Raw genomic sequence first — 24,664 nt, 5'->3', positions numbered from 1 at the left:
TCTTTTGAATGTTCAACAATTGACACACCTCGTTGAATAGATTTGATTCAAAATTTCGGCCCTGATCTGTATGGATAGAGCGAGGGGCCCCCAAGCGACAGACCCACTGCTCCGCCAAGACCTGGGCCACAGTGGAAGCTTCCTGATTAGGGAGAGGGAATGCCTCAGTCCATTTTGAGAAATAATCCCCAATGACCACAATGTACATATTTATCCCTGGAGTTACCGGTAATGGCCCTAAAATGTCCAATGCTACCCGTTCATATGGCCTAGCGGTTACAACAGACTGCAGCGGGGCACACCCCTGTTTCCCCCCCACTTTCCGGGAACCACAATCCACACACTCCCGACACAAGTGCTTAACATCCCCAAACCATCCCAGCCAATAATAGTGATCTTTCACCTTTGCTTGCAACTTTTGTATTCCCAAATGACCCCTAGTGGTAGCATCATGCAACTGCCTCAAAATTTCTGGCACCAAAGACTTGTCGATAACAACCTGGACTTGGTTTGCTGCATCAGAATGCAAAGGTGGATATCGTACCAACCTAGAACCCTGCAACTGATCCCACGCTGATGCATATTTCCACAACTCATTTGGAGGCTGACTACCTGCCCTCCCTCCCTTCCTTTAAAGCAAAAATCTCCCGCAGCTCAGCATCTCCTTGCTGATCCTGCCCCAGCTCATCACACTCCTCCTGACATGCCACTGCCTCCTGACACACCTCTCTCACAGCACATATCACCTCTCCCCCTTTTTCCTGGGTAGCTGGCGGTGAGTCTGAGGTTACTGGCAGAAAAGCGGGCACTCTAGAGAGGGCGTCCGCATTAGCGTGTCCCCGACCCGGCCGATGCACTCTCTTATATTGGAAGCTGGCCAGCTGCTCCACCCACCTAGCCAACTGCCCCTCTAAACCTTGGAAATTATGCAACCATCTTAAGGCGTTATGATCTGTCCGTAAGACGAACTCCTTCCCCAACAAGTAGTATTTAAAATGTTTTATGAAGGTAACCATACTTAACTCCTTCTTGGTTGTTGCATATTTCCTTTCTTGTTTAGTCAAAGCCCTACTAGCATATGCTATCACCTGTTCCCGTCCCCCTTCTACCTGGGACAATACTGCCCCAATACCTGCATCACTTGCATCCGTATCTAATATAAAGGTTTTATTAGGGTCGGGGTAAGACAGGACTGGTACAGACATCAAACTAAGTTTGAGCTGTTCAAATGCTGCCTGACAAGCTTCTGTCCATGTAAACCGTCTGCCCTTCTCGGTCAGCTGGAGCAGAGGACGAGCAAGTTCAGCAAAACCCCGAATAAACCTCCTATAATAAGAGGCAAGGCCCACAAAACTCCTCCCCTCTGTCTGATTTTTAGGCACCGGCCACTGGCGCACAGCTTCCACTTTAGCCGGATCAGCTTTCACACCCCTAGCCGATATTATATGACCCAAATACTGCACTTCTGTGGCAAACAAGTTACAGTTCGCCGGTTTAACCTTCAGATTAGCCTGACGCAATTTCGTTATAACCTCATCCACATGGTCCAGATGTTCTTGAAAGGTACGGCCAAATATTATTGTATCATCTAAGTACACCAAACAAGTAGTCCACTGAAGACTCGCCAACTCTAAATCCATGAGACGCTGAAAAGTTCTCAGACTGTTACACAGGCCAAAACTCAGCACATTAAATTGGAAAAGGCCTGACGAGTGATAAACGCCGTCTTATGCTTATCTTTTGGATCCACCTCGACTTGCCAGTACCCACTGGCTAAATCCAATGTAGAAAACCAGCAAGCCTTGCTCAAACTACCCAACGCATCATCAATTCGGGGTAAGGGGTACGTGTCTTTACGGGTAACATCATTCAATTTGCGATAATCAACGCAAAACCGAAGGCCACCATCTCGCTTCCGTACCAGAACCACCGGCGCTGCCCAAGGGCTATTCGAGGGCTGAATGATGTTATTCTCCAGCATCTGCTTTAAGTGACCAGATACTTCCTCCTGCAAATGGAGGGGGACACGGCGGGGAGGCAACTTTACCGGCTTCGCCTCACCAGTATCAATGTTATACAACATCAGGCGAGTTCTCCCCAAATCTCCCTCTCCGGCACTAAATACAGACAAATTCTTCTGCAACGCGGTATAAATACCAGTCATATCGGATGAGGCAAACCCCTTCTGGTGCAATCAAAATATGTTACAAGCCTATCGACTGTCCAGGGCACAACAGAATCCTCCTCATCCTCACCCAGGTCTACATTCTCTGCTTTCCGACTCACCTCAATACCCGTATGCAAGGTACCTACCCTCATCCCCCCATCATTATATTACACTGGCTAGATGCCGAATCCAAAGGCTCCAACATACCCTCAAAAGCAGCCCCACCTGTATTCTCCACCTTACCAGCAATGATTGCCTCACTTCGAGGGGGGGGGGATTACAGTATCTTCTGGAACCATGACGACCCGAGGCTTGTCCACATCTGCTGGCACAAGGAGAGGTAATAATTGACCCATAACCCGACACTCCTTCCTACCAAAATCCAACACCACCCCATATTTACTTAGAAAGCTTTTCATCCCCTCTTGCATCTTAGACACCGTGGTACGAAGCGATTTTACCTCCTGCCTTAACTCCTCTACCACCCCCAACAACACCTCCATTTGTTCATCCCTTTCTAATTTATGCTCCACCACTCCCCTCACTTTAACGTCAGGTGGCAAAGAAGTCTGCTCCAAACTTCTCAGCAACTCCATTTCAGAAGCAAGTTCAATGACATCTTCCAGCGTATTAGGCTTGGCACTACACAGGCTAACCCGAAAATCACCGGTAGCAAAATGCGTAATAAACTGGTCTCTTGCCAACAGATCACAAATCCGATGATCAGCCGTGGGATAAGCCCTAGCGGCTAATCTCCGTAAGGCGTTACCAAATTCCCTTGCCGTCTCGCTATGCAGGCGGCGACGGGCGGTAAAACTAGCTCTATTCCAATCACTACTATCACCAGGTTCAAAACACCTTGCCATAGCCGCTTTTAACAACCCATAATTACTTTTAGCCTCACTCGGCATCCCACTATACATCTCTCTAGCACGGCCAGACAACAGCAAAGACATAAACTTAATTTTCAGAGACTCATCCCACCTGTTTACCTCAGGCGCCAGATAAAATTGTTCCGACCAGTCAGACCACTCACGCCCCACACCATTAAAAGTTTCCGGTATAAATATTGGGTGAGCAGGGGGGGCCACCGGGAGATTGAGAAAACACTCTCTACACGTATAACAGGACAATCAGCGCCCTCATAATTAGGAGATTGTACACTATCCTCCGCCTCCGATATGTTAAAGCTAATTCTAGGTTTCTAAACGGGAAAACCACAAAGGAAAGAAATGATCCCACCGCTGCCACCAGTCAGACCTACAGTGTGAGGTGTAGAGCTGGGTGGCGTTCGATGCCATTGGCTTTAGATAAACTGAACTGTCAGCGCTGTCACTCTAGCTTCACCATCCCTTGTGGAACTGGAGTGCTGACATTTCAGGGACTCCCCATGCCTGTGTTCCCACTTGCCTCTCCCTCCTACTTATGCTGCCATTGCCATATCTGCCGGAGCTTGCACTTTGCACTTCATACTGCACTCACCTAACTGTTAGCACTGCCTATAGTCTCCCCTATACTTTGACTAATTGCACATTTTATTTCCCCAACTCCTCCTCGGGTGTGCTGCCTGGAGACCTCAATCTATCAAGATTTTCAGCACACCCTGCTACATGTGACATGTACCCATGACGTCCTTGCATCCAGCTCGCGTTCTGCCTGTGCCATCTTCCATGTATGACCCGCTGCCTAATTACTTCTGGTTGCCTGGCGATTGGAAGGAGAGTCGGCACGGGCTTGTCATCACCTCCCTGCTCCCCGGTTGTGCCTCAAATCCTGTGATTTGGACAATGTGACTTGGCACTTAGCCATCTCTTCTATTCGACTCTCCCTGCCGGCCCCTGGAGGTTGGGCTCCCCCTTTGAGTCTGGTCCCTCCCAAGGTTTCTTCCTTCTAGAGAGTTTTTCCTTGCCACTGTCACCTATGTCTTACTCACTGGGGGCTTTGGGTGGGGATGCTGTAAAGCGCTTTGAGACAATGTATTGTTGGGATAACGCGTCATACAAAAATAAATTTGTTGTTTTTCTGTTTTAAAACCAAATGGGAAAACCGTAAAATCACCTTTTTTTGTTTCTTTTCTATGAGTAAATTCAGATCTAACAGATACCAGAGATGTAAGATACAGCCTAATGTGAACTTTATCTTAATTTTACAACATTAACAGTCCCAGTCATAAGCTTGGAAACACCCACCCTTAGAATGGTGTATTTTTGTAATATTTTCTACATTTTAGGATAAAATATGAAGCCTGATTTTTTGTTTTCTGCTTTTCGCTTTTTCCCCTTCTGACAGAAAAACCAAAAAACGCTGCTGTTGTTTAGTTTTTCTGATTTCGTTTTGGACTGGAAAACCCAAGGACAAACGATACATGGACTTTTTGCATTTGTTTGGCTTTAATGTGTTTGATATAAACCTAGAGTTGAGAACCTACAGATGTGTGTGTTTGTATGAGTAATCCATCCATCCATCCATCCATCCATTTTCCAAACCGCTTATCCTACTGGGTCGCGGGGGGTCCGGAGCCTATCCCGGAAGCAATGGGCATGAGGCAAGGAACAACCCAGGATGTGGGACCAGCCCATCGCAGGGCACACTCACATACCATTCACTCACACATGCACACCTATGGGCAATTTACCAACTCCAATTAGCCTCAGCATGTTTTTGGGCTGTGGGGGGAAACCGGAGTACCCGGAGGAAACCCCACGACGACATGGGGAGAACATGCAAACTCCACACACATGTGACCCAGGCGGAGACTCGAACCTGGGTCCCAGAGGTGTGAGGCAACAGTGCTAACCACTGCAGGACCATGCTGCCTGTTGTATGAGTAATATAATGTAAAAATTAAATTCTATTTTATGTCCAGTACAAAAGGCAAGCATATCATACAGGTAAAACACCCACATTTAAAAAATGTTTTCATGAAAGTCTGTAACAGTAGAGTGAAGGAACTGACCAGTGGCTGGGCTACTGATATATGGTATGATGATGACCATTGAATGTTTCTCAACTTTTTAACCCTAAAAAAACACACCACTTCCAGAGATGATGATATATATATATATATATATATATTATTTATTTAAAATGTAATGTTTCCTGGGGGCTGGGGAGGACACCTGCAGGAGAGAGACAGATATTGATCATGTAAACATCCTTCAGCAGTGCAGTAGTCATACTTCACATTTTTTATTGGGATTGTTGTGGGGGGGGCACATGCAGCCATGGTACCTAAGCTCTGCTCAAGTGAGATCTGAGTTACAGGGAAAGGTCCATAGACCTTGTTTATATGCTGCTGTTCCACAGACTTCCAGTAGGGGCTCCATGTGAGGAAAGAGCGAGGGCTATGCTCTCTCTCAAGTACACACAGAGTCACAGAGTAGGTCAAAGAAGCGAAAACAAAGTACCATACCTGAGTTGTTGTCACTGAACACGAAGTCCCGGTTTGCTCCAAACTACAGGTGAGAAAGGCCCTCCTCTAAATTGGCCTCTCTCATGCGGGACGGGGGCCGTAAGGTGGCGTGGACCTCAGGAGCAGCGTGCAGCAGTATGAGCAGCCATGCCTGTGCCAGCAGCACCACTGCCTGTACCCGGTTGTCCCATGTTGGGGACAGGCCAAGCGCCGCGTTGCCATACAGGCAGAAGGTGATCCAGGCCACCCACAGCAGGACTGAGGCCAGGCAGGTGATGAGCAGCCACGTGGTCCTGCACCTCCACCGTGGCTGCTGCCTCCACAGACTGCAGGCGGCCCCCACCAGTGCTGCCAGGAGCAGGACCAGCACATAAGTGGTGGCCAGCGCAAAGTCCAGCGGCTGGTATTCACAGGCTGGCTGGCACATGGACATCGTGGCTAGAAGGATCCACTCCGGATCCAACACGGCCAAGGCCACCGCCAGCCCCATCAGTTGACCTGTGCTGGGGCTATGAGCACCTTGTCCCAACCGGCGCAGTCGCAGACCATGAAACACGAGGCAGGTGTTGCAGACAGCAAGCAACACCCCCCTCAGGACACGCCGGGCGAAGCAGAGGCTCTCTTGCTGCTCAGCGATGTATCCCAGGCTGAGGCCACAGAGCCCAAATATGGCAGCGAACAGCAGGAGTAGCGGCGCCACCCCGCTGCGCTCCTCAGCCTCTGTGATCTTCCGCAGGCGACACAGTACCACCAGGAGCAGGATCAGCGAGGCGAGGGCCGCCGCCGCTGCCGCCACCACCACCACCAAGCCCCACACCGCATCCAGCTCACACAAGGCCGTGTAGGGCCTTGTCAGGATGGAGCCGGATCCGCAAGGCGAAGCTTCGTCCCATGAAGAGCTGCCCCCCACCAGGGACAGGACGAGGAAGGTGAAGAGATTAATAGAGGGAGCCATCACTGGCAGGGAGAGAGAAAGGAATCATTTAATGGGTTGAAGAAGTATTAGTCCATTAAACGCAATGTAGCCTGCTGCTGTGCAGGACACATCACAGGCGACACGCTGAGCATGCTGACAACTGAGCAATGGACTTCTACAGTGTGAGACTACATGCACTTTCTTAAAAAGCAGTAATCAATGCCATGTCAACCAGCTGAACAACTTCACAAGTAAATCGGCACATTATATAGGCCACCATCGTTATAAAAATTAATTATTATTTAAATTCAGGGGTCTCAAACAAATTACTGTATCTGGCCGGCCGATATCAGAGAAAAATTAAAACCATGTAATGTCATTCCAGCGCAATTGACACCCGCCAGTCTGCATGTTTTGCGGTCAGGAGTTTAGCATCTCCCAGCGATTTTTTTAGTTTAAGACCTTTGATCTAAGTGAAGTATACATTTTGAAGGGGAGGCCTTACCTTCACTGTCAATGTCTTTCAGCTTCACTTGCTCTTACAACACGTACGATGCACTCACGAATCGTTTGTGTTTGCTTCTCCCTTATCAAACAGATTATTTATAAGCGGTGCATCATGACGTAGTACTGCATTTTTTACGTAATGGAACGCTAACGTTCTAAATAGGGTGGGGGCAGGGAGGGGGCATTAAGTGTAATCCTTTTTGTGTTTACTTTTGAAAAATTGAGATATAACCTTTAAAAAGCACGGATATAATGTAAGAAACTTTTAAAAAAATAAATACAAATAAAAAACGAGCAAATGCATTCAATCTCATTTCTTGTAGCTAGTGCTGGAAACTTTGGTGGACACCAATAACGATATATTTTTGTCCAGTAATATTACCAATACCTAATGTTTGTCCAAACCCATGCAGCGCTCTAAGAAACTCCAGCTTCTGCGATTCCCCCTGCAGACCGCTACGGCTGATACAAAGACAAATGCGCAAAAGATGCTAGTAAGATACAGAGATTGGTCATTGGTTAATATTATATAAATACGCAATTAATAATATGACAAGTGGCAGTATTGCTACACGATTAAATAAACGACAAAAACAATAATAATGACTGATAAGTCATAACGCGTTTTTTTCTTTGATGGTGATAACATGTACATGCAGTACACCGATACCGAAATAAGAGAATTAATGCTATTAGCAGAAAATTATTACTGGAGACATAATTGTTAGGACACCCTCGGCAGGGAAACGCGGACCCAGGAATGCGGAACAGAGCGATCTTTATTAGATCGAGCAGGTAACAGGCTTTCAATGGGCCAGGCAAGAAGAATGGTCGGGGACAGAAGGTAGATTCGGTAGCCGGGGAGATCCAGTCCAACAGGCAGGCACAGGACACGGAGACGAAGGGAAGGGGAGACGAGAGATCCTGGGGCTGGCAGGGAAGGCAGGACGGGAGGTTCAGGGACGAGGGCTGCTCTGGGAAAGGAAGGCAGGCAAGGTAAGGAACGAGGGAATGACACTGGACAAGCAAGCGCTCGATATAGAAATGAAACATTGGCAATACTTCGCAACCCCCGTTGCGTGTGCTGTCCCTTTGTAGTCTCCAGTATGCAGGCTTAATTGATGAACATCCGCCGGTGTACGTGACAATAGTTATGTTTCTTCCCGTTTGCAATCAAAGTGTGAGCTTCGGGCGTGACGTTAAGCGGAATCCCAGACCGATTGTATAAAAACGCAACAGGCTTCATTTGAGACTGTATAGGCTTCTGAATTTTTCGTATAGGCTTAATTTGAGTCTGTTTTCAAAGTAAATTAAAAAAATATAGATAACTGATATGTTATCAGTTAATTTTTCAAATATTCTCATTAAAGTGCTTCTGTTGAGAGGGCTTAAATTACGAAAATGTTAACATTGTTCAGTTATTTTTATGTCCAGTGTTGTGGAGTAGCTAACTAAAATAATCGACGCTACTAACTTTACTTCTTTCAGTAGCTTATCGGTAGAGCAAATACTTTTAAAACGCTGTAGCTTTTCCAGTAACTATTTTTTTCCTTTTTTTTACAAATAGCGATATAGCAGCGACATCGTCAAAAATATTACAGGTCGTCGATCGCTGTCAAAAAATATATTTTCATTTCAACATTATTTTCCGCGTTTTTTAATTCATTTGGTTTTTGATGTAGTTAGCATCTCCCTAGCACGGCCACACAATAGCAAAGACATAAACTTAATTTTCAGAGAATCATCTCACCTGTTTACCTCAGCCGCCAGATCAAATTGTTCCGACCAGTCAGACCACTCACGCCCCACACCATTAAAAGTTTCCGGTATAAATATTGGGTGAGCAGGGGGGCCACCGGGAGATTGAGAAAACACTCTCTAGACGTAACAGGACAATCAGCGCCCTCATAATTAGGAGATTGTACACTATCCTCGGCCTCCGACATGTTAAAGCTAATTCTAGATTTCTAAACGGGAAAACCACAAAGGAAAATGATCCTACCGCTGCCACCAGTGCAACTAACCTAAACTAGCGTCAGAGGCTGTGAAAGGAGAACAGATCACCACCAGACTGCAGCTAAAAGTACAAAGATACTTTTATTCAGTACAATTCATGCAGCGACCCATTGGGTCGGATCTGGATTCACAAAGAGTTCGGTCCCGCTTTCTCCCCGTAGCACACCACCCCTTTTTAAGCGTGTGTTAACCCACGCTACCACACAGTAAATCCCGCACCACACAACATCCCTATTAGGGCACGGCACACCAATAGCACTGCAATGCACAGTAATCCCCACACTTCGGGCACAGGCAAGCGTTACGGGACCAGAACCGCCTACTGTATATAGTCCTGTCCCGACCCTAAGCGGTTACACTGCGCATTTAAACCACACGTAACACACATACAATAAAGACATAGTTAAAACAGAACACCCCCTCCCCCCCAGGTATCAGGACCCTCCCCCGGGGAAGGAACAATCACACCGGTCCGTCACCTAGAACGTCCCACGGAAAGGGAATCCCACCCCCCCACCGCCAATCCGTCCCTATGAGGGTGCCGCTACTCCCGTCTATCAACCACCCCGTCTAAGCAGTGGTCATAGCCTCCTACCCCCACTGTCCTGACTGTCCTCGCCCTACCGCACCGGGAACTGTCCCTACCGCCCACTCTCTGGCTTCACCGCCGGCCGCCCTAAACGGCATGCGAGCGGCACCTCCCCCCGGGACCCAACGCGTACGGTGCCTACCAGACCAAATCTCCCTAACGCGCCTCCCACTCCCTCTCTTAACCCCAGATCCCTCACAACCCAGGTGTAGCCACTTAATTAACTATTACCTTCCACGCCCATCCCTCACCCTCCACATGCACACATATCATCATTACACAGTATTTGAGGGATGGAGGGATGAGAAGAGTGGGATAGAGGGAAATATAAGGAGAAGGAGGTTCCTCGGAGCTCCGAGATGTGTTTGGCTGTAATAAATCTGGAATATAGCTATATGACATAGTTTTTGATAACACCAGCATTTATTTTTTAGGTTTGTCGAGCTCCGTCAAAACAATTAGAACGAGTCCCTTATGTAACTGGAACCCCTCTCACATGTAAACACAGTGACACGCTACAGCGTTGGTTTGTTGTCTGAGGCTATGATACTGACCATAAACACATTCTCAAATTTCACTGCACCAATCACAGCATATGCAGGCAGAAAAATCATAGCAAACAACATTCAGCATTAGACTCTAAAACCGTCTGTAATGTCTGTGTTTATCCAGTGGACCATAAATAGCTTTCCTATTTCAGTTTCTTTCAGATGTTATAAAGTAGTAAATAAAGAATCATATTAATTAAACCATGTATTACTGACTATCAGACAACTTCAACAAGTTACCAAATGGATGCAAAATCAAAGATATTCATTTGCGCCTGGCACTAACCATGTACTCCTTCACAGTACTAAGCCATAGAAAGGGCCCCAATGAAACCCCTGCATTCCTGCATCGCAGATACTCTAATCTCAGCATTTATAAGATTATATTTGTACTACCTGCCAATTTTTATATTAGATGAGACTAAAAATTGAGAAATATCTATATGCAGAAGTAGTTTTTCCTGATAAGAAGGATAATATCAAGACTGTCAGCATTTACAAATCGAATTATGACATATCTGAGTAGCCCAGACTGTCCGGAAAATGGCTGACTAATGTACATACAGTGTAATAAACTTATAATCAAATGGATAGAAAAACGCTGAATAATAGACAGGATTCAAAGGGTAAATAAGGTGCATCATGTGGAAGAGAAGTTAGGTGGCGTTGGGGTGCATTGTGAGTTTCATCTGGTAGCTAGAAGGGAATAAACAGGGCTTTGGGGGGGGGGGGGGGGGGACTTCTCCGGGGGCTACATCGCTCTACCTTTTTTTAAAATGATTTATTAAAAAAAAATCTTTTCTTCTTACACTATAATGGCAGGTTTAGGACTAATACAGTACAGTCATAACCAGTGTCAGGGATTCTATGCATCGCTACACAGAGACAAGTCCAGATATTGAGCCCAAGGCTAAAATTGTGGTTTACTTACAAGTGCACTTTGGTGGGCAGTGGGGGTGTTTGTCCTTCTCTGCGCACATTTTCCCCTCTTTTCCTGTCTTCTCCTCCGCAGCCCTTCCTCCTTCTCTCTGTTGCTCCTATATTCCCTCCCCTCCAGTCATCTATGTTCTCCTTCCTCTGCGGTCTCTCCTTTTCTCCCATTCTTCAGTTATACTCTCTTCTCCGCTCTCCCTGTATCCCTCCTGTCTTCTGGTCCTGTCGTCTCTTCTCCAGTCATCCCCTGCTTCTCAGTCATCTCTGCATCTTTTCTCTCATTTGTTTGCTTATTCTTTGATTGTTTGTGTTATTCATTAACCCACCACCCCATGCTGGATGAGTCTTGATGTTTTTTGTTCTTTTTAAAGTTAGGCTTCTTCCTTTGTTTTTGTGCCATATCTTCTGCCCTCTTCTGGTTGCGGCAGTGCATGACACGGATGGAAAAATAGGGTTTATTACAACTCACACATCAAAACCAAAAGGATCAGGATGGATCCAAAATAAACAGCAAATGACCAGGAATGAACTAAATGATGGAATAAACACAACTGGAGAACTATATACATACATACAGCTATAATGAACCATGAAACAACAGAAGCAGAACAGGCACTTAAATACACAGCTAACAAGACACAGTGCAGGACAGTGAGAATCATAACCAATAACAAGGACTGAGGGCAACCCAGGAACAGGTGTTACAGTTAAACAGCACTGGTGAAATCAAAGTGGCCTTTCAGCCACATGGTCAGCTCTGCATCGCCCTCTGCTGTTTGCATTAGAAGCTGCTTGAAATTCCCACTCTCCTTACCAACACCTCGAAAAGCCAGGCCTTGCCGTGCCAAGTACTTAACTCCAGAAGATTTTTCCTCACTTGCTGCTGCTCTTTCCAGCTCATCTGAAGGTTGAATATTAACAGGATTGATCTTCTGAATCCATGTCATCAGTGCTAATCTGTGGCACTGCCTGTCTTTATGTGCACTGAATTTCCCCAGTGCCTTTTCCAGTTTCACATGCCAGTCTTCACAAGAGCTGAATGTGTCTTTCATGCCAGTTTAGACATTTGTGTTACAAATTATTTTGCACAGTAGAAACAAAGAACCCCCCTTAAGATGAGGGGGGGCTGTAAGGGAGCCCAGTGTGATCTTTAAACCATTTCTCCTGAAAGCAGGGTCTCCTGTTTGATAGACGTGACATTTACATTTGGCTGATTTGGTGAAGGTCCAAGCTCCTCCCCCCTCCTCCCTAATACACCTTCATCTTCACCTGCCTGTCTGCTCTCTCTCTCTCTCTCTCTCTCTCTCTCTCTCTGTCATTGACTCACACTCAGTCTCCCTGATTAAATGCTGTATCTGAAATACACACCACTGGCCAAACTAAGAAGCATATTAAACTAACATCAGGATCAGGCTGCTGTGACGTCATTATTCACTCTTAACCATCAATATTTGCTCCTTTTCTCACTCCCCTCCATGTCGCCTGCATTCTCTGCCGTCAGCAGCCTCTTGCTGTCTCTCCCTCTTCATCTTTACGCTCAGCACAGCAGAGTTTACATGAAAGCAGTTATCAGTAAACAAGTGGTGCTTCTTGGCATGATGCTCAGGAATGGATTTCTAAGGATTTGTTACCTGAATGGGAATGATTAATATATGAAGAACCTTTGACTCACATACTGTATACGTCTATCATCTGACTGGCACTAATTATCTCACTGTCTCTACTTACTTTCCTGCTTTTCTGTGGTTGCCCAAAAACTCACGATTGTCACACTTCCTCTTCATGATGACAAGCTACTCACTGTGAATAAAAGCTGACTGTAATAAAACTACCTGCATTTAAATCATACATTAATGACACAAAATACCTTAAAGTATTACTTACTTACTTATTTTGCACAGTAGAAACAAAGAACCCCCTTTTGGGGGGGGGGGGGCAAAGTGAAAGTGATGTGGAAAATCGCCTCTTACCACTGAAAGACATGGGGATGGGTGGTGCTAATAATGGTACTGCAGCCAGCCAGTAGGGGGCGCTTGACATTTAGGGTTTTCACCTATTAGAGATGTTATGGTCTCCTTGTTTTTTGCAGTCAATGCTTTGATCACAGAATTGTCACACTTCCTCTTCAGGATTACAGACTTTCATGAAAACATTTTTTAAATGTGGGTGTTTTACCTGTGTGATATGCTTGCCTTTTGTACTTTATGAAGGACATAAAATAGAATTTAATTTTTACATTATATTACTCATACAACAGGAGGCATGGTCCTGCAGTGGTTAGCACTGTTGCCTCACACCTCTGGGACCTGGGTTCGAATCTCCGCCTGGGTCACATATGTGTGGAGTTTGCATGTTCTCCCCATGTTGTCGTGGGGTTTCCTCCGGGTACTCCGGTTTGCCCCCACAGTCCAAAAATATGCTGAGGCTAATTGGACTTGCTAAATTGCCCATAGGTGTGCATGTGTAAGAGTGAATGGTGTGTGAGTGTGCCCTGCGATGGGCTGGCCCCACATCCTGGGTAGTTCCCTGCCTCGTGCCCATTGCTTCCGGGATAGGCTCCGGACCCCCCCCGCGACCCAGTAGGATAAGTGGTTTGGAAAATGGATGGATAATAATAATAATAACAAATAATGATGATAATAATAATTGCACTGTGTCCAATGACTGCGAGTTACTGTAAACAGTAAAGTACACGTAACTGGACATGTCTGTATTATTTTGGTTTATACTTATTAATCCATTAATTCTAACTTTTGTACTTTAAATGGACAGAGTACAGTTATTATTATTAGGACAAGTATTGTGAGGGAACGCAAAACTATTGAGAGGAAACACAAAACAATTAAAAATATATTTTCTCACCCTGACATCTAAGGGACTCCATATACTGCAGATGATCTATAGAAAAAAATCACAAATACATCACTATCAACAAATATGTGGTTTTATTTAAATTATTGGGACTCAAAGGAAAATGGCTCTTCGCAATTTTCTTTTGAACCGTAATCATAGGCTAATTGATTAAACATAAGTATTGATTTATTTCCATGACAACATTGTATATAATACTTATTTTGTCACCCTGGTCTATTTCATTGCACATAAGAGAAGGCACACAGAATAATAACCAAAGGGTGAAGAATTTGATTGTGATTTTATTTTGAAAGATCACTTTATTATGGAAGGCCATTTGGGACTTAACATCTACTTTGACGCCCATGTCAACACGTCAAACAAATTATGTCTTAACACGTATATTACTTACGTGTTAAGCCATTCGGACATCTTAACACGTCTTAAAACTGCATGTTAATGCGGCCAATTTGAACCTCTTAAGACGTTTGTACCTTTAATGCATCTATGCTATTGGTTGGCATAAACGTACACACCCCTTTTGACGTAAGGGCTATGTTAAGACGTTCAGATTGGCCGCGTTAACACGTAGTTTTAAGACGTGTTAAAACGTCCGAACGGCTTGACACGTAAATAATGTAAGTGTCAAGTACATCATTTGCTGACAATTACTTTGACAGCTGGGAGGACGACACAGAGTAGATGAATTGATCATATTGAGGGGTTGTGCCATTGCCTTTCTCTGTCCATGTCCTTGTGTTCTACACCACACCTTTGTTTCCTGTAAACCTGCGTTAGGCTCTTTCTGTACCTTTCCGACACAGAAACCTTTTCATAACATGAATTTATAATTGTCTTCTCACTTGAGTATGAATGATGCTTAGATATAATCTATATAATATAAATTTGATATATACTATATATGTGCACCCCACAGAAATCTCCACAATTGTAGAGGTACATATGGTCTCTATGCTTTTCCTAGAGAGCCCAGGCATAGAGAAGACACAAAATAATCAGTTTTCCACAGCATTTTCCTCCAAGCCTTCTCTAGTAAAACCAGAGACTATACCATCTCGCGTAGTCACTGGCTAGCATGCAAAGAGCCATTTCTGTGGTTTTTGTTCTCTTGCCCCAATCATCACAATCGCGGTGGATTAAAAGAAAAAGTCAAAAACAGTACTGTGTCATGCTATGTGTCTATGTGTAATAGGATTGCAGATTAGCTTAATGGACAGTCACCCCTGTTTAATTTTTTTACAGATTTTCTGAATGCTTAAACACTAAAAATGATTCTTATAAAACTATTAATAGTTATAGCAAAATTACTCACTGTTTTGCACTCAGTTTGCACTTTTGTAACACACAATTTGCAAATGTGTAAATACAATCCACTGCACAGCACTCTTTTTGTGGAACTGTAAACACAACTCACTGTTTTACACACAATTTCCAAATGATCAACACATTCCTAGTAAAACTATACACATTTATGGCTATTGTTTACACTATTTTGCCAACTGTTTTTTACACTATTTTGCCACACTGGCACATGTGAAAACGGTTTTAGATAATTAGTTCACTTTGCAATCAGCATGAGAGCTATAAATAAGCCACAGGTACAGTAAGCTTTCAGTGTGGAGAACAATGGAGGGAGAAGGAAGACTGAGAAGAGTGAGAATTAGAGAAGGGCGAGGAAAAGGATGAAGACTAGGAGGTGAATTTAGAGGATGAGGAGGTGAAGAGGAAGGAGGAAGGGTAAGAAGAAATATAATAACTGATGTCATCAGAGCTACAACAGTGGATCATGTTATCAACCATGGAATGACCCTGAGGGAAGCTGGCCAATGGGTTCAGCCTGACCTGAGCCGCTACGCTGTAGCAGGCATCATAAGGACGGTTCCAAATGAGAATCGGTTAGTACAGTTACTTCACAGTACGTTTTGTAGTGGTACCATACTGTAATGAGAATCGGTTAGTACAGTTACTTCACAGTACGTTTTGTAGTGGTACAATGTAATGAGAATCGGTTAGTACAGTTACTTCACAGTACGTTTTGTAATAGTACTATACTCTAATGAGAAACACAACAATGCTGTACAGGTAAAAACTGAAATGGTTACTCTACAGACCTGCTAGACATCCAGAACCTGGGGGCAGAGGAAGAATGTTCACTGAAGAACGAGAGACCCATATAGTTAATATGGTGATCACAAATAATTCCATTAGGCTACGAGAAATACAGCAGCGTATAATAAAGGATGACACCATCTCCCAAAACATGAACAATGTGAGCATCTCTGCATTATCTCGTGTACTGGCATGCAACAGAATCAGGATGAAGCACATTTACAGAGTCCCTTTTGAAAGAAACAGTGAACGCGTTGGCATGGCAGGAACATTACTGGACACGGTGCCATAACCAATGTCCCAGGACAGCGTGGTGGTAACATAACTATGTGTGCAGCTATAAGTCAGAACGGTGCTGTTCACCATCATGCAACCCTGGGCCCATGTAACACTGCACACATTATTACATTCCTGTACAGTCTACATCATATGCTCACTAATGTTCACAGACCAGTTATGTCATCATATGGGACAATATTAGTTTCCATAGGACTGCTTTAGTTCGCAACTGGTTTACAGTCGCCCACTCTTCACTGTACTCAACCTCCCGCCTTACTCTCCATTCTTGAATCCGATTGAAGAATTCTTCTCTGCCTGGTGCTGGAAGGTCTATGATCGTCATCCCCATCAACGCATGGCTCTTTTACAGGCAATGGCGGAGGCATGCGAGGATATTGACCAGGCATCATGTCAGGCCAGGATAAGGCACTCCAGGAGAGTTTCCCCGGTGCCTTGGACTAGAAAGCATTGCATGTGATGTTGATGAAATTCTGTGGCCGGACGCAAAGAGACGACAAGAATGATTTTTTTTCTCTCTCTCAGTGAAATTGTATGTTGTCTTATGTTTCTTTTGATGCATGTGAATAAACATTCATACTTGAAATTTGAATCTTGAATTGTGTTTACAGAACTATTTATGACAAAAGTATGACCTCAAATTGACATACCTCGTGCACAGAGAAAGCAAAAGCCAGATGTGTTTTCCATTCCTACCATCAGTGTGTAGTTAGTGCATTGTGTGCTTATTAAGATGATGGTTTGTGTTAACTGATTGGTACAAAAATAAAATTTTTCCAAAGGTTTGAAGAGTTAAGCAAGATTTATTAGCTTTTGCAAGAGACCTACAACATTTTGCTGATTTGGTGGTTTTTTTATTTGTGTGCAGAGTTTTTGCAAAATAGCCAGTAGTTACAAAAATGTGTTTAAGCCACCAGAAAAAAAACGTGTGTGCTTTGGTGCACATCCATCCATCCATCCATTTTCCAAACCGCTTATCCTACTGGGTCGTGGGTGGTCCGGAGCCTATCCCGGAAGCAATGGGCATGAGGCAGGGAACAACCCAGGATGGGGGGCCAGCCCATTGCAGGGCACACTCACACACCAGTGACTCTCACACACACACCTACGGGCAATTTAGCAACTGCAATTAGCCTCAGCATGTTTTTTGGACTGTGGGGGGAAACCAGAGTACCCGGAGGAAACCTCACGACGACATGGGGAGAACATGCAAACTCCACACATGTGACCCAGGCAGAGACTCAAACCCGGGTCCCAGAGGTGTGAGGCAACAGTGCTGACCACTGCACCATCATGCCGCCCCCCATAAATTCATTTTTCCATTTTTATTTTCAATAATATTGATGTTAACTCAGCATCTTATTTTCAATGTTGAAAAAGTCACTTTATATCAAGGTTTCGCCACCATTAATTTTTCAATATTGAACATCTGACCAAAAATCTATTCAGTTTCAATGCTGATAATTTATCACTGACCATAATTCAATGCATTTAACTATACTTCAACGCTGAAACAATAACATGATGCTATCTGGGCTATGAATAATTATTTCAATTGATTTACAGATTCCAAGCCCATATAGGTGACACACAGGTACATAATGGGCGTCTTATGTCTGAGGTAGCCAGCTACTGTGTTTGATAACCCACCATTATAATAATAGTTTCCTTGCACCAGTATAAAAGTAAACCAATTGATCCCTCTTACAATAACCTGTGGTATGAAACTAAATAAAATGTATTGTACCAGTCTTGGGGAAAACCAGTGAGAATCCACTGTGAAACAGCACTGCGCAAATTCTCATGTGTTCCTAATGACAAGGGCAAGACTGGTAATCAAACTAGCCTCTCAGCAGGAGTGTTAGTGTAAAAGTAGGGCTTATTGACACAGATAATAAAGCTTGTTAGAATGCGTAACATAATTATTTAGCTGGGCCCAGAAGAGGTGAGAGCTCCCCTAGTGGCTACAGGAGTGCATTTTCCCCAAAGCAGGTATAATGGATGGTGGTCTTATTGCTTTTAGACCACAACTTGGGATAGAAGAACAAATCAAATTATTTTCCTCATTTAATATTCAGATTTTAATTGGGCTTAAATTTTAGAACACAGTGTGTTCTAGGATGGTACGTTATGGATATTAGTCTCTACCACATTCTAACGCTATAAATCCGGACCTTTTCCTATGTTTGATTTGGTGGCTGCCAGGCGTTCTGAGTAGTATAGTGACTATGGTAGGCGTGTGATTCCCTATGGAATTTTTTGTTCTGTTCTGTGTGGCAAATACATATAATGCTGACATTTTTCCTGGAAGATTTGGGATTTTTCATCCCGTGCCTTAAGGTATTTCTCTCCAGCTCTAGGGAGTCTCCCCCGAAAACACCAGTCACTCACTAGCCTTACACTTATGCTTGCTGACTTATTCAACACCATGAATGGATTAACAGAAAAACAGAAACCTATTAAAAGGCTGCACCATATCATGATATGCAAATAAACATCCAGCATCATTGTTTCACAGGGAAGTACGTTATTTATTGATAATTATAACCCTAACCCTTACTTCTCAGCTTGACAAACATAAGGTGCGGCGCGTGAGCATGTGAACTGGTTGAAATGCAAGTGTCTCACAGTCAATGCATAAGACTTGAGAGCCCTGACTTTACTTATATAGCCCACAACATGTTTATGATTCATAAATTAATCTGGCCAGCAAATCGGTCTTTCATTTTCCACAGAATAAAAAGAACGATAATGTTATCCCGCTGATAATTGCAGGCGCGTTTCACCCCCGGCACTGGCTGGAGACACAGGCAAAAGGCATACAATCTTACTGAGGTACAAAAATTATTCCATCTACTCTGCACTTCTGCATAACTTCCATCATAGTGCCAGTTTTTGTGGTCAGCAAGTTTATTACTGTAAGCGCCTCCATAGTAGTGCCTCTGAGGAACTGAACCGGACTTCCGATGGTGTCTCTCACATGCACATCATACATATATATATATATATACACTCACTCTCTCCGGGTCTTTCACATGATATGTGGTCAGCCACTATATGGGAGGGATATTCAGGCATAAATTAAGGGCATATTTACAAGCCGCACTAGTGTACCTATGTAACCGGTCATTCCCTGCCTATACTCTGCATTGTGTTTTGGGGTGTTATCAGGTGTGTGTGGGGTGCAGGAGGAAGGGATATTACAGACGCCGTTGTCGTTCCTGGATTTTATTGAAACTGTTGGGAACAATAAGGAAAGGGGTAAACTTCATATGCTCTGGCCCTCTCGCTCTCTCTGCACAAAGTAAAACAATGTATATACTTATGTATAGACGTGTTTTCTATCCCCTGCTTATGATGAATAATAAATCAAATATAATATATAATATATGGGTCATAATTATACAATTGATTTACTAACTCGGGGGACCCTGCCACTAGATACTCACCTCTTCCCACGTGTGCAATACACCAAAGGGAAGAGGAAATGAGGTCGGGACCCTTATAAAGGGGAAAAGACAGAGGGAGGGGCGATGCAGGACAAAAGCATCATGGGAAAGTTTAAAGGATATTGTACCCATCAGGTTAGACAGAAGAAGGAAAACAGAATCTTGTATAATTATAAATTAAAAGTAAAATAACAACCTGTTACACGTCACCTACACTTCAGACTTCATCCTCAAAATCAAAGCAGTATTAACACAAGCAACATGTTCCATCTCTTAAATCCAATCTAACATTTAAAAATAAAGTCTGTTTCAACTGGACTTTTATCTAAGAAAAACAAACTTTTTATGTTCGAGTTGTTATAAAACTACTGAAACAAATAATTGGCTATACTGCAGTTCCGTTGTCTTGTTTGGCACCCTAAATTATGTCCTGCATTCTGTGGAAACAAATGAAGGCTGAGGAATGTTACGTAACACAGCTAGAATGCAAAAACTCTACCTGGTGTAATTCAGTGCATAAAACCAATGGTCTTAAGTGTGGTGTCTTCTTCGTAACACTCCCTGACTTTTGTATCCATGACCATGAGATAGGGTGGGCTGCTTTTCTTCCTTCCTTTGACTAGTATTCCTCCCTTTCCTCCCAGCCTTGGTTGGTGGGTCAGGCAGCATCACCTTCTTTTAATAGACCCAGGTGTCATTTATCTTGAAATTAGGTTCAAGTGCAGAAAATGATCTAGCAGAAGTCTTAGACAATCTCTGAATTACAGAGAAATCTGATTTATTCTGAAACTGTGAGAAATTGTTCATCTGTATTTTGCTGCATTGCTAATTGTTGATGTGTGTGCCCTCCTTGTGCAGTAAAGGGGAGATCACATGCAGAGCTGGTTTTCTGTAGTTTCTTAGCCTGAATTAAAATAAAATATTCTCTTCATATAGGAACCAAGTCTCTGGCTGGAAATTTCTACAAAAGGTCCATCTTCTTTTGCCGTATCAACACTTAAATGAGAAAAGCAGACAGGGACAGTATAGGTGACAGCAGTGACTGTCCTTCCATGCCATCCATATGTACAAGGGCTATGACCAGAGTACACATGTACAAAAAATTATATATCAAAAGCAAGTACCTTTGTTGAAACGTGAAGGTAATCGTTTACAGCATAACAATTCCATCCTAAAAAAAAGAATTTGTCTGTGTATTGCCTAGGAACTGCTACAATGTTAAAATGGTAAATCCCAACCAAACAGAGCAAAAACTGACACGTTATTTAAGAACTGAAAGAAGGAGAAAATTGAAAACTTTCTTCGAGGGATCAATAACATATATGTTTTGTTTCCCACAGTCCTGTTACTAATTCAAATCTTAAATCCTGTACTTTGATATTTTGGGCTGAATGTAATGACAGCAAACGTAACAGCTGCCTCAATGCAGGTGAAGGCAGCCCAGAGGGTCCAAGAGGTCAGTGGTCAATTACTGCATAGGGATCAAATCTGCAATCAGAAAATTACTGCATACATGCCTTTATATTACGGTCAAGCGGAGAGTCAGAGCAGTTTCCATAGAAACAACGTAAACAAACTTTACCGTTTGAAGCACAACAAACTCTGAGTGAAAATGGCGCAGAGGTGAGTAGCTTGTTAGCTCTCCAAAATGTCTTTGAATTCTTCAACTGATGTTGTGCTACTTTGATTATTTAGCCTTTTATACTATAATGACATAGTAAATGTCTATAATACAATAAAAACATTACATATTTTTTTAATATTACATATTTTTTAACGTCATTTAAAGTGCAGTGGTTTTTATTGCTACTGTGGTTGCTAATATTTAAATAATGACAGACTATTTGGTTAGTAAATTCATCTCAAACATGCTAGTTTAGTAGGGCTTCCCAACCTTTCGATGTCCGCGGATCGGTTTCCGTCGTAGAAAAGTGTCACGGAGCGGTAAGACGGCGGTATAATTTGGGGGTTCCCACGCCGAGCGGCGGGAGATTGACGGTGTATACGGACATGCGGGGCTAATGGCGTATTTCCGTACATCAATACGGGCAGCTTTCTTTCCAAAACGGCGCGATCCCCTAATAAACGGGACGGCTGGCTCCTCTACCCCCGGTTGTCTGCCGCCCGGTGCAATACTCCGCGCGGACGGTACCGGAACACCGACCGGAAGTTGGGACCCCCTACTGTACAGGGTGGTAGGTAAATTGTTAAAAAAAATTGGGGCATTACTTTCGGAGTAGGCTAGATGCTTCTAAGTTTATCATTACATCTATTTACATTGTTACACAGGATTAACACTTTCAAATATTCTTAGCTTGGTTAGTGTTAACTCAGTTCTTGGTAGTATTCATCTGGGTATTCATTTGATGTGGAGCACAGTTGTTTCGTATTTGATTCTAGTTATAATTTGGTGACATTACTGTTTAATATGCTATTGCACTTACAGTATCGTGCATTTTACAGTAGATTTTTTTTGCAATCTTGCTCGCTGTTTCTTTTATTCTTTCGTTTTTATATATGTGAACCCTGTAATTATTTATTATAATAATTATAACAATTGTATTTTCTGTATGGTTGAAGAATTTCCAGCTCTTTATTTATTTTATTATCTCTCTTAAGTGCTGGTTAATCTCTCATTTATTCCCCAGAGAGCGAATTGAGAGAGCTGATCGATGGACCAACACCCAACACTGGGAAGCCTGGAACCTGTGGGATGAAGTGATCAACTGGGGAGAAGGTGTGGAGGAGTTCTCACCAGTGACACTCCCCACTGTCCAGGCTGGGGGGGTTAAGGGGGGATTGGGGGGGTCTACTGATTTGGGTAAGGGAGGGGAGAGTGTGGGAAAGGATGGACTGCTAGCCAGCACTAGTATTTCATCTCAAAGTCTTCAGAGTAATTACGGCCTTTCATCTGAAGACTGGGAAATTTATAAAACTTGCTACCTTAACAAAAAAAAGAAAGTCAGGAAGGACCGGACAAGCCAGGGGGAAGGTGAGGTAAGGGGGCAGAGTAGTGAGGAATATGTGGAGGTACCAGAGTGGGGAACATTTGAGGGGAAGGCCTCCAGGGTTGTGATGGAGGGGACAGAGGCTGGTATTAGTATGATGGATATGCTAAATGCAGGTGAGGAGAATGGATGTGAGGTGGGAGTGAATGTGGAGGAGGTTAAGGGAGGAGAAGGGAAAAGTACAGGGAATGCTGTGGAATATGTGGTGTCACAAGTAGGCAGAACTTGGCTAGAACCCATCCAGGAGGAAGACCTTGAGGAAGATGAAGAAACAGATGAGGAGCTTCAGGAAGCAGAAGACACTGATGCTGCCACAGTGGACAGTTGGCAGTGCATGGCGGCATATGTAGCCAGAATATGGCTGCAGACTTTACAGGAAGATGGACCTGAGGAAAATGAAGAAGCTGATGTGGTATTCCAGCAGGCAGAAGATGCTGATGCTACCACACTGGTCAGGTTTCAGTGTATGGTGGCATCTGAAGACAGATCACAGCTACTGACTATACCAGAAGAAGGACCTGAGGAAGAGGACGAGACTGAAGTGATGAAGACAGATAAAACAAAAGAAGATGCTGATGCTGCCGAGAAGATCTACAGTGAAGAAGTATCATTCCATGTGAATGCCGAAGATCTTCCTGAAGATGATACTGAGAAGAGCCACAAGAAGAAGAAGAAGAAGATGAAGTGGTGCTTCTTCTGCTGTCCCCTGCCCTTCAGAAGAAGTAGCAAGAGACAGTAATTATAAGGCTGTGAATTCAGGTTTAGAAATGACTTAAAGCAGTAATATAACTGCATTATTGACACCTTCACAATGCACTGTAATGCATCCATAAATATATTATAGACATGGGTATAAATATTGAAGAAAAAAAAGCATAACACATTATAGCCATGTTTATTATGGATTAATGGCCGATATAATGTATTATGAAGATATTTATTGTGTATATATAGATCAGAGCATTCATAATGCATTATCAACATAGCTATAATGTGTTATGCCTTTGTATAAGTATTTACAGCCGTGTTTTTAATACTTTTATAAATGATTTATAAGGCATTAATTGGGTATGTATAATGCAGTTATATGACTGCTTTAAGTAAAGTTAAGTAAAGTGTTTATTTTCTTTTTTTTAGAATACCCGTGTTAGAGCCCTGCATTGGGACTGGGATCCCGCGGGACCCAGCGGAAGGAGATACTGTTTAAGTGTTAATGTAGCTAAAAGATACGATAGGATAAGATATGCTAAGTTAAAATATAAGATAGGCTAAGACGAAATATATTAATATAAGCTAAGTAAAAATATAATAAGATAAGATAGGTTAAGCTAAAATATAATAAGATAGGTTAAGTTAAGATATGATAAAATAGGCTAAGATAAAATATGATAGGCAAAGTTAACATATGATAAGATTGGCTAAGTTAAAATATAAGATAGGCTAAGTTAAAATACAAGATGGGTTAGTTAACATATGATAAGGTAGGCTACATTAAGATAAGAGATTTGCAATAAAACATATTTACTTTTCAAACTGTGTCTTTGTCATCTTTTCAGTGTTGTGTCTGTCTTGGTTTGATAATTTTGCATCGTTAATTTATATCTGACACTCTCCTAAATGTCAATAAGCAGAGACGGAGGAATGGGAGGAAGATACGGTTAAGTATAAATGATAAAGTATCAAAATCACAGAGCTACCTTATTTTGACGCAGAGAAAGTAATTTCAGTGTTACTACCACATATGTGTTAATGGCTGCAAATGTTGGTGTTACAAGTGCTGGTAAATAACGCGGCGTAAGTTTAACTCCGGTGTGGTTCTGAAAAACGCGCCGTCTTCTG

The 24,664-nt window shown here is 43.2% G+C and overlaps 2 protein-coding genes across 2 annotated transcripts in view; one reads left to right on the top strand and one right to left on the bottom strand.

The window, feature by feature from the left end:
- The window catches only part of LOC125722785 (uncharacterized), a 62,902-nt gene extending 38,544 nt beyond the window's left edge, over window positions 1-24,358 (top strand). Inside the window, exon 2 of the mRNA XM_048998991.1 lies at window positions 23,585-24,358. The gene's annotated coding sequence lies outside the window, so the exon portion shown is untranslated. The remainder of the gene's footprint in view (window positions 1-23,584) is intronic.
- Window positions 5,231-7,409, bottom strand: LOC125722772 (G-protein coupled receptor family C group 5 member B-like). The gene is made up of 4 exons (XM_048998973.1): window positions 7,391-7,409; window positions 7,001-7,081; window positions 5,580-6,536; window positions 5,231-5,286 (listed from the first exon to the last, which is right to left on the bottom strand). The coding sequence occupies exon 3, from the start codon at window positions 6,532-6,534 to the stop codon at window positions 5,623-5,625; it is 912 nt and encodes a 303-aa protein (XP_048854930.1). The 5' UTR covers window positions 6,535-6,536; window positions 7,001-7,081; window positions 7,391-7,409; the 3' UTR covers window positions 5,231-5,286; window positions 5,580-5,622.
- Window positions 24,359-24,664: the final 306 nt, after the last annotated feature.

The sequence above is a fragment of the Brienomyrus brachyistius genome, unplaced genomic scaffold (genome assembly GCF_023856365.1).
Source record: "Brienomyrus brachyistius isolate T26 unplaced genomic scaffold, BBRACH_0.4 scaffold42, whole genome shotgun sequence".
NCBI lineage: Eukaryota > Metazoa > Chordata > Actinopteri > Osteoglossiformes > Mormyridae > Brienomyrus > Brienomyrus brachyistius.
This window is presented reverse-complemented; position numbering and strand designations above follow the sequence as displayed.

Excerpts from the sequence above, each read along its gene's own strand:
- LOC125722772 (XM_048998973.1), bottom strand. The coding sequence starts at position 6,534 with ATGGCTCCCTCTATTAATCTCTTCACCTTCCTCGTCCTGTCCCTGGTG.